This window comes from Chlamydotis macqueenii, chromosome 19 (genome assembly GCF_036417535.1).
Source record: "Chlamydotis macqueenii isolate bChlMac1 chromosome 19, bChlMac1.mat, whole genome shotgun sequence".
Classification (NCBI taxonomy): Eukaryota; Metazoa; Chordata; class Aves; order Otidiformes; family Otididae; genus Chlamydotis; species Chlamydotis macqueenii.
Genome location: NC_141574.1, coordinates 10,484,736 through 10,494,914, shown reverse-complemented (window position 1 = coordinate 10,494,914; position 10,179 = coordinate 10,484,736). Strand labels below are relative to the sequence as shown.

The 10,179-nt window shown below is 68.1% G+C and overlaps 1 protein-coding gene across 1 annotated transcript; it reads right to left on the bottom strand.

The window, feature by feature from the left end:
- Positions 1-607: 607 nt before the first annotated feature.
- On the bottom strand, positions 608-9,610 carry LOC147598392 (septin-4-like). The gene is made up of 14 exons (XM_086763387.1): positions 9,509-9,610; positions 9,091-9,219; positions 8,507-8,629; positions 7,980-8,279; positions 7,645-7,738; positions 7,444-7,530; positions 6,462-6,585; positions 6,152-6,286; positions 5,948-6,065; positions 5,500-5,601; positions 5,028-5,124; positions 4,720-4,882; positions 2,562-2,661; positions 608-2,304 (listed from the first exon to the last, which is right to left on the bottom strand). Exons 1-14 carry the CDS (start codon positions 9,608-9,610, stop codon positions 2,245-2,247), a joined length of 1,734 nt encoding a protein of 577 aa, XP_086619513.1. The 3' UTR covers positions 608-2,244.
- Between the last annotated feature and the right edge of the window lie 569 nt (positions 9,611-10,179).

Sequence of the window (10,179 nt, the reverse complement as noted above, 5' to 3'; positions counted from 1 at the left end):
GCAGAGCAGAACGGGGCATGTGGAGACCCGAGGAGGGTCTTGGAGGCAGCAAGCAGAGAGGTCTGAGGGGATCTAGGTGCATTTGGGGAGGGGGCAGGGCAGGGGAGGGCGCAGGGGCACATAAGCTGGTGATATTTAGGATCAGAGGGACTGGGGGGAGGATGCGCAGGGGAAGAGGGATGGGGAGAACCTACAGTGCACGGGGGGGGGCACAGGGGATGCCCCCAGGGTGAGGGGAAGGCAGGTTTTCCGGTCGCCATCCCCCCGCAGTCCGCAGGCTCTCTGCCGTGGGGTGAACGGCAGGAACGCGGGGTGCTCTGCACGGCAACCGAGCTGGGGGCCGTGGGTGGCCCCAGCGCCCACCATCCCGGGGGCCACAGCAGCAGCAGGTCCCAGTGCGCGTCCAGCAACCATCCAGTGGAAATCAACCCACACCTACTGCCCCCCTCATCCCCAGAGCTGGGCCCCGGGGGCTCCCCCAGCCCACCCCAACAGGAGCCGGGAGGAAGAGGCCCCGGGGCCGGCCACCATCAGCCCCCCTCCTCACCTCCCTGGGGCCGCGGGATGCCCACCGCCCGCGCGGAAGCGACTTGGGGTTGCAGACAAGCCGGGTCAGCCATATTTATTGAGAACGGTTGTGGAGGGCTAAAAATATTTCCACTAGCTCTATCAGAATTTATAAACCTAGACTCTGCGTATCCTTTAATAAACGCCTCTATGACCGACATGCGAAGGCAGGGGCTTCTGTAAGAAAATAGCGAGATTAAAAAAAGGAAAGCGCTAATCTACCCTGCGGGGTCCTGCCCGGGAGCTCCCTGCCCGCGGGGGCTGGCTGGCATGGGGACGCGGGTGGCACACGCCAGACGCTGCCCCAGCACCCGCAGCACCCACCCTGCACCTCAGCCGGACGCCGCCCCTGTCAGCCCAGCGCCGGGGTGCGAACCCCTCGCCCAGGGGGGAACCCGCTCGGGGGACCCCACTCAGGTGGCCCTGCCAGGGAGGGGACTCGTCCCCATGCCAGCGAGCTCCCAGTGATCCCGCTGCTCCCAGTCCTGCCTCCACCCTGCAGCCTCGCCATCCCATTTGTCTTTCCCCGTACCAGAGAGAGCAGCGGGGAGCTGGGGGGGGTTGGGGTCCATCTCCCCGAGGTGCCCTGCGGCTACTGGCTGGGAGGTGCAGGCCAGGGCTCGCCCCGGGGACACGCAGCAGTGCTTTGCTGGGAAGCAACACAGATGGGGACGTCCTGGGGGAACACGGGGACACAACACAGTGCTCTGCAGGGCAGTAACACGAATGGGGACATGCCGGGGGGACACGGGGACATCCTGGGGGTACACGGGGACATCCTAGGGACATAGAACAGAGTGCTCTGCAGGGCAGCGAGGTGGACAGGGACAGCACGGGGGACACGCAGGGATGCTCTGCCAGGAAGCAGCAGGGACAGGGACATCCTGGGGACACACAGGGACACCACAGACAAGCACCAGCGAGGGGCGAGTTATTGCTTTAGAGGGCCAGCATCACGGCGGGGCCAGGCTGGGGACCCAGCCTCTGATCTGGGTTCAAGGGACGCTCCCTGGGGACACTGATCCCCCAGTGCTCCCCGTGCCCTGGCCCTCCCCACCGCCCGGGACACGGGGTGCTCCCAAGGGGTGACGTTGGGTGGGGACAGGACACAGAGCTGGACACTGGGTGCCGGCTGCCACCCTGGCCAGAATGGTGGCTGCTCCTTGATCACCTGTGGTCCCCAGGAGCTGCTGTCCCTCCATGCCAGCCAGGGCCGGGGGGAGCAGCCCTGTACCCCCCACCAGGGCAGCTGGGGGTTTGGGGGGGGCTGGGACCAGTCCCCCCCTTTCCTCTTTCCTTAAACCAGGGCTAAGCTGCACGTGAAGGCTGTAAGCAGGCAGTCCGCGGTGACATGGGGACAAGGGATACCACGGGGCACAGGCTGGCCAGTGGCCCTCCCCAGAGCCACGGGGCAGACAGAGAAAGCCAAAGCTTGGGCGACAGAGCTGTCCCCAGCCTGGGAGGGCAGCAGTCTGGCAGGGACAGGGGACCCCCTGTCCGCCCGCTGTCCCTGTGGGATGGGCGCTGGCCCATTGGCTAAGGCACGGCAGCAGCCGTTGGTGGTGGGCACGGTGTGGGTACCGAGTCTCGCGGCGGGGCCGGGCAGGATGAAGCGTGATGTAAACACTTCTGATCTGGAGAGGGGCGAGGAGGAGGAGGAGGAGGAGGAAGAGGGGGCTAGTGCGAGTCCTTCATCTGCTTCTGGATCTTCTGGAGCATCTCCTGCATCCGCCGCAGCTGGAAGGAAGCGGAGCAGGGATCGTGGGGAGCTGGGGGGCTGGCACCTCACAGCCACGTCACCCCCCTCACAAACATGTTTGTGTCAGGCCTCACAAGCAGCCGGGGCTCCCAGAGAGCTGGGGGTTGTGGGGGGGAACCTCTGCTGCCCCTCCGAGCCCTCCCCACCCCGCCCTGAGGGGCAGCAGCCTCTGGGATGCGGGCACCCCTCCGTGGCTGGGGCGGTGATCAGGGGGCTCAGCCCTCCCCACACTCACCTCCTCGTCCTTCTCCCGGATCAGCTTCTCCGTCTCCGCATCCGGCACCGGGGAGATCACGGGGATGGGGAAATCCGTCCCGCTCTCCCGCGTCAGCTTGCTGCAGGCAGAGAGAGGAGGTGAGGACACGCATGCAGCCCTGCCAGCCCCCCCCACCAGCACCCACCCCAGTGGGTGCTGCAGCCTCAGAGACCCCAAACCTTGCGGATACCCAGCACCCACCCGCACAGCCCCCGAGTATCGCACTGGCAGGGGCGATATGAGCGGCTCCAGGTGTCCCCCTCACACCTCAGCACCCCCAACCCACCAAGCACCAGTTTGGGGGGACCCAGGGAGGCACGACCACAACAAGGGGTGCCAGGGATCCCCCAGGGCACGGAGCCCTGCCTGGCTTTCCCCATGCTCCCCTATTTTGGGACACATCCCACCGGGTGCTTCAAGCTGGGGTCGAGTTCTCCTGGCTCAGTAATTTCTCTGCTGCTGTAAAACACCTTAAACTCGGCACCTCCCTCCTCTCCCACACCCACAGCCGCTGTCCCCCCAGCCCTGGGGATGCTCCGCACCCTTTTTCCCAAGCATCAGCTCCCGCCAAAGCCCATCTGTGCTGGAGGGAGCTGTGGGTGTCCCCCCGGGGCCACCCCACCGCGCAGGACCACAGCCAGCCCAATCGATGGCTTCTCCCACGCCAACAGCAATGGGGAGGGACCAGCCAGGTCCCTGTGGATGCCACGTGCCACCCCAGGGGGTGACGCCATGGCCGGGACGCCGCCGCCATGGCTGGTGGGTGTCACGCGTGCTGCCACGTGCCACTGCCACGCGCCACCGCGGCTTCTCCGCATGCAAAGCGGTGACGGACACGGCGGATGCTGCACGGGCGAGCTGGGCCACCCCTGCCCTGTGGGGTCCCGGTTGTGCCGGGGGAGCTGGCACGACGAGGGATGGGGTTTGGCCGCGTTTCGAGGCGCTTTGGAAGTCGCTGCCCGTTGTCACGGCTCCTCACCATGGGGGGACCCGGCGGGGAGCGTATCGAGCTCCTTCCATCCCTGGCAGCAAGACGGGGCTTGAGCCGGGCACAGGCACCGAGGCAAGCAGCATCACCAGCCCAGGAAAGACTGTCTGCCGCTGCCTCCTGCACCACAAAATCCCATCCCCCTGGGAGGGCGGTGGGAGCAGAGACCCTGCCCCGCAGCCCTTCCTTTGGGCAGCTTTTGGCTGGGAAAAGCTGGGTGCCACCAGTGACATGTCCCCCCGTCCCCACCTTGCGTGGGTGAGCCAGGGCAACGCGCCGGCACACAGCGTCCTCCCGGCACCGCCGGTGCTGCTGGCGTCCCACGGGCAACTTCTGTGGGTGACCATGGGGCCAGCTCCTCCTGAGAGCAGCTGCCTGGCCCTTGCGTGGGCACAGAAGGACCAAGACAGCGTTGGGTACCAGCAAGTGTTTTATAGAGGGGCTGGAGGACGGGCGGGGGGAGGCGGGCGGCGGGGGCCCAGCGTGGCCCCGGCCGGGTCCTGGCTCAGTCGGCAGAGCAGTCAGCGCAGCACAGCCTCAGCGCGGAGGGATGCCGCCTTCGCCAGCGGCACGTGTGGAGAGACCCGCTCAGCGGCGCCTAGAGCTGCCATCACTGCCAGCCCCCCGCGCTGCCGCCGCTGCTTCAGCCCCCGCGCCCCACGCAGCCTCTGCTCACTCTCCCACGGCTCCAGCCCCACCGGGGACCCTGTTGTGGGGGGCTCCCCCAGCACCCTGGGGCGGGCTGACGAGGATGCAATGCCATGAATCCGACCATTACCGGTGGCAGGGTCCCCGTTGCTGCTGGAGCATCGCCCCCACCCCCAGCCAGCCCCAGCCTCAGGGGGACGCAGGGTCCCCATCGCTGCTGGGGCATCGCCCCCGGCCAGCTCTGCAGGGAACCAGCATCCCCCTCGCTTCTGGAGCAGCCCCCTTCAGCCAGCCCTAGCCCAGTGGCACAGGAAGGGCCCTCCAGCACCGCACTGGGGCACCCCACCACGCTGCTGAGGATTCCTCACCCAGCCCGCCACAGACCCACACACAACCCCAGCCCCTTGAGATCACTGCTCGCGACAGGCTGGCGTCACCCCAAAGAGAAGAGACGCCTCCCCCGCACCCCCCCAGCCCGGCACCCCGCTCCTGGCCCCGTACTTGCGGTTCCTCTCCTTCACCACCATGCGGGTCATGCTCTGGATGCACTGCGTGCGGTAGTTCTCGTAGTGGGTTTCTCGCGTCACGTCCTTGAGGTCCTGCATGTGGGTCCTCACCAGCATCGTCCGCAGCTTCACGAAGTCACAGTGGGACGGGTTCTCCACTGCAGGGGAGCCCGGCGTCAGGGGGCCACAGCCAGCCCCCTGCGTCCCCCCGAACACCCTGGCTGAGCGGTGTGGAGATGGGGCATGCCATGTCCCCGTCCCCCCCAGGGCTGGTGGGACACCGCGGAGGTGGCCCTGCGTTACCTTCCACGATGCCCCAGGGGTAGAGGCGCCCGCGGACGCGCCGGCCTTTGGCCTCCACAACCGTGTTGCTGCCGATGACGGCAAAGGGGATGCTCTCCTGCAAGAGGACAGCGGGGGTCAGCAGGGCTCGGGCCCGCCTGCCATGGCCCAGGGCCTTCCGCACACATCTCCTGGGCCATGTCCAGCACCCACTCCCCAAAATACCCAGGAGCCCTGGCTAAGGAGAGCCCTGGGTGGGATGGCATCAATGACAGCGTGGGTTTGCCCACCCCAGCTTCATCCTACCAAGCTGTAGGTGGCACCTGGGGGGGTCTTGGTGACACGTCTGGGTAGTGCAATACGTCCCAACCCCACCATCCTGCTGGAGGGCTCGTGTGGCCCCAAAGAGTCCCAAGGGTACCCTAGGATGATGTCCCGCCTCGGCCATGGGGCTTTGCTTCCCCAAGGATGGAACTGGAGGAGCCAAACCCACCTTCAATGCCTGGTCCTGCAGCTTGAACTCCTCATCCTCATCAGAGTCGCACTCGGGGAACTGGTAGATGCGGATGCCGTAGTGGTCAATCTCCTCCCGGATCTGGAGGCAGACAGGTCCCACTGAGAGCAGGGCTCTTGCCCTTGGAAAGAAGGTGGGAAGCGCCACACAGCCCCGGTGTCCCCCCAGCACCCACAAAACCCTGTCCCCTGCAGGAGCCCCCAGACTGGATGTGATGGAGGCTCCCCTGCACCCATCCAGCCCCCAGCTGAGCACCAGGGAGACACATCCTTGGTGGCCACGTGGGCAACATGGTCCTCTACAGTGCTGTGAGCCTGGAGGATGCTCCATGGCCAAGTCCAGGCAGGGTGCTGGTAGATCCGAGCAGGGACTCCAGTTCCCAGGGCACCCCCATCTCCAGGGACCCGCTGGGCCAACCTCCCCTTACCTTGTTCTTCATGCGCTCTACCTCGGCGGGGGTCAGGGTGTCAGCCTTGGCCAGCACCGGCACGATGTTCACCCGCTGGTGCAGGGCCCTCATGAACTCCACGTCCAGGGGACGGAGGCTGCCGGGACAGCCCGGTGAGACCGGCCCAGCGAGCCCCTTCCCCAGCACCCCCGTCCCAGCAGCCCCGGCGAGGGCCGTCCGTACCCATGGCCGAAGGGCGAGATGAAGTAGATGCAGCAGTGGACACGGTTGTCCTGGATGTTTTTCCGGTTGAGGCCGCTTTCGTCACGGAAATACTGCTCGAACTGCTGGTCGATGTAGTCGGCCACCGGCTTCCAGCTGTGGGGACAGGGAGTGACTGTCAAAGTGCCCTGCGGAGCCCCCGGGCTTTCCCTGGATCCCCACCTCCTACAGCTCAGCATCTCACCGCGGGGAGCTGCGGCCACCCCACCCCCGGAGCCGCCGGCGCCCGCAGTGGCACTGCCCCCCCGACGCGTGCCCCCGCGGGACGCACCACTCCGTGTTGTTGACGGCGTCACCGAAGCCCGGTGTGTCCACGATGGTCAGGCGCAGCTTGATGCCCTTCTCCTCGATGTCCACCACGTGCTTGGTGATCTCCACCGTCTGCATGATGCGCTCTGCAGCCGCAGGAGACACCGCCATGGCAGGGGGCACCCCAAGGCAGGGACAATGGGGGGTGACACTGGGGGATGCTGCAGGCCCCGGGTGTCACCCCCCACCCTGGGGGGCTGGGGTGGCTTTGCAGGATTGCTCCCCATCAGCGCTGGTGTCCGTCGCTGAGGGATGATGCGCCGTGCCGTGGCCCCCCGCATCCTGACATGGACGCGCGCCCCTCCCTTGGCAGCTGTGCCACCACCACCCCAGCGTGGGGGCTCTGCTGGGGCCAGGTACCACTGCAGGAGCATTTAGCATTTTTGGTACCCCCCCCCACATGACCCCACAGCTCCGGGACTGCATGTGCCCCTTTACCCCAGCCCCCCACCGTGTCCCTGCTCCCCCACGGGTGCTCCCGTGGCAGCACGTGCCCGTGGCCGCACACGTTTTGGCTTTTGCTCCAAGCAACGGAAACAAATCAATCAACTGCGTCAAAACAGATCGAGCAGCCGCCCCCAACCCCTGCGGATTTGGGCAAGTTCGGGCCATTTTAATTCAAAACCTGGCTGCAGCTGCCCCACTCTGTGCCCTGACTGCCCGCAGCCTCCCGGATTTACTGGGCTCCAGCTGACCCCCAACAAGCTGGGACATTTTCCCAGCAGGGACAAAGCCCCCAGGGGGGGTCCTTGTGCCGGGCAGGGAGGGTACCCGCGTCCTTGGAGCGGTCCCCAGCGCCGGCTGGCAGCTGGCAACGTGCCGCACGTGGCTTCGGAGACACAGAGGCGCCCGGCCGGGTGGGGAGAGGGGCTGCAGGCCCCCAGAAGCGACGCAAGGCTCCGCCACCCCCCGGGACACCCCGCCGCTGGGACCGGCCCCCTCACCTTCGGCGTTCAGCAGCTTGCGGTCTCGGTACATGTCCGTCAGGAAGAGGCTGTTGACCAGGGTGGACTTGCCCAGCCCGGATTCCCCTGGGACAGGGAGAAAAGGGTGAGGGAGGGCAGCTGGAACTCCCCCCTCCATGGCTTTTGGGATCCAGCGTGGGGTCAGCATCCCCATGCCAGGCTCGCCCCCCTGCCCCGTACCTGCCACCATGAGGGTGAAGTCAAAGCCCTTCTTCACCGACTTCCGATGGACCTGGTTGGGCAGCGTGGCAAAGCCCACATACTCCTTGTCATCCTGCGGGCAGGGGGGACGTGGGACAGGGGACACCACCATCCCACCCCCCCCCAACCCTGGCAGGCCACCTCCTTGCACGCACTCCCCCAAAAGTGGTCCCATGAGGCTGGAGCGCTGCGGGATGAGGCCGTGCCTGCCCCAACCCCATGGGTTTGGAGGGTGGGAACGTCCTCCGCCGTGACTCCGGCAGCCCCTCGCCCCGTGTCCCCCCTCCTCACCACCCCATGGACGCATCCTGCACCTCAGAGGAGTCGTAGGGGTCCAGCTGCCCCCAGGGGCTCCGTGGGCGGTTGGGGCTAGGAGGCGGTGGGGCGGCGATGTGCTGCTGGAAATCCAAGGGCCGAGAGCGGGAGAAGATCCTGGCGTCCCTCTCGTCGACCGCTTCGTCGGGGGGGACCCTGCTCACGCCGCAGAGGGGGTGGCCGGGCTCCCGTCGGCTCTCTGGGTGCTCCACCTTCCTGGGGCTGTCGGCCGGTGGGCAATCCCGCAGGAGCTGGGTCAGCTCGGCCTCCTCCGAGTCCTCCTTCAGGAAACGCTTTATCTGGGGACCAAGGCAGGAGGTGACACCAACGGTCAGGGTCAGCCCGAGGTGGCATCACCCCACTCAGCATCATGAGCCCCGCAGCAGCCAGCCACATGCGCCCCGAGGACGGCAGGGATGGGAGGAGAGGGGGAACACAGCCACCCCAGGGACCAGCCACCGCCCCGGGGACAGCCGTGGGGATGGCAGCGGGGACAACCGCGGTCCCATGCACCCCGAGCGCTTACAGCTTGCGGCGCGGGGACGGCAGCCGGCTCCTGGCACTCCGGGGGACAGGGACCTTCACCCTGGGCACCCCACCGCTCCTTGGGGTCTTCTGGGGTAGCCAGGACCCCCACGCACCCCATGGCCTGCCGGGAGGATGGGGGGAGGGGGCGCCAGGGATGGGGGAGAGACACCGAGAAGAGATGAACAGGGGGACCAGACCCGGGGGGGGGGTGGTGGTGGGAAGGGGTCAGACACCTGTGCCCCCCCTGCCCACTCACAGGGGGTCAGCATGGGTGGTGCCCCACTCCCAGGGGACAGCCAGGGCGAGGGACCTGACCCACAGCCACCACCACCGCCACATGCGAGGGGCTGGGGGCAACACAACCTGCCATGCAGAGGGGCTACGAGCCCCGTGGCCACATCCACACGCATACGGGGACCCTGACACCCCCTTGTCCTGGCCCTGCCCGTCCCGGAGCAGCAGCCCGAGGCAGGGGCCAGGGCAACGGGCACAGTCACCCCCAAGCCAGTGGCCCCATGGGGTGGCGGGGCTGGGATGAGGGATGGGGACGTGGGGACTGGGCCGGCTCCACATCCTGTTTACAAGCGCTGGCGGGAGCAGACGCGTTCCCAAGGGCATGTCCGGCAGCGGCTGCCGCGGGACCGAGCCCTCCTGCCAGCGGGCACCGGGGTCCCCAGCGCCCCGCCACAGCAATGCCAGGAGACCCCAGGCCTGTGGGCAGGGAGACCCCCAAATGGGGGGCACCCACTGCAGGCTCACACCTGGGGGTCAGTGACCCCCCGGATCGGGGTCTGGAGGCGAGAGCCCTCCATGCGGCCACGTGTCCCCCCCCCCCCGTCCCATGTCCCCGCTCCGTTGGTGGGGACAGCAGCCGTGCCGGCGGCAAGGCGCGATGCACCGAGGTAGCGGGCTGGAAACAAGGTCACGGCGCTGCTGGGGCTGCGCGCTCGCACGCCTGCCCCCCGCCCCCCGCAGCCCCGCAGCCCCCGGCACCGGGCACCACGGCACCAGGCTGGGGGGTCCCTGCATCCCCCTCTCCCTCAGCGGGTCGATAGCGCTCGGCGGGTCGATAGCGCTCGGCGGGGCTGCGTGACCGCAGCATCCTCTTCCCCACCGCCCTTGACCGTGGGGGGGCTCAGCGCCAGCCCCCACCGCAGCACAGCCCGGCCGGGGGCCACACTGGGATGGGAGACGATGCCGCCACCGCCGAGCGCTCCCGGCCCCACTGCCGCTCTGTCCCGTGGGGCCGCGGCCCTTCGGGGCTCCCCCTCGTCCCCCAGCCCAGAGAAGCCGGTGGCCTTGGCGACGCTGCGGCACGGGGCGGGGGAGTTGCACCCCGGCCTCGGGAGTCTCGCAGTAAGCACAGCCCCCAGCAAGGCTGTCCCAGGGACGGAGCATTGGCCGTGGCACCGTCCCGCGGCAGCGGGGTGCTCCGGGTCCCCCAGCCCCGTCGATGCCCTCTCCCACCCCGCCGGGGAGGGACGCTGCCCCCGTACCTCTGGCCCAGGCTGCAGCTCGGGGCCCGTGGCCATGGCAGAGCCGGTGTCACCCGTGGCCCGGAGGGGACTGGGGAGCGGCACGGGCGTCAGCGAGGGATGGCGAGCGGCATTAGCATAACTCCACCCCGGGCAGGCACCGCGGCCCGGGCGCCCACGGCACCCAGCAGCCGGG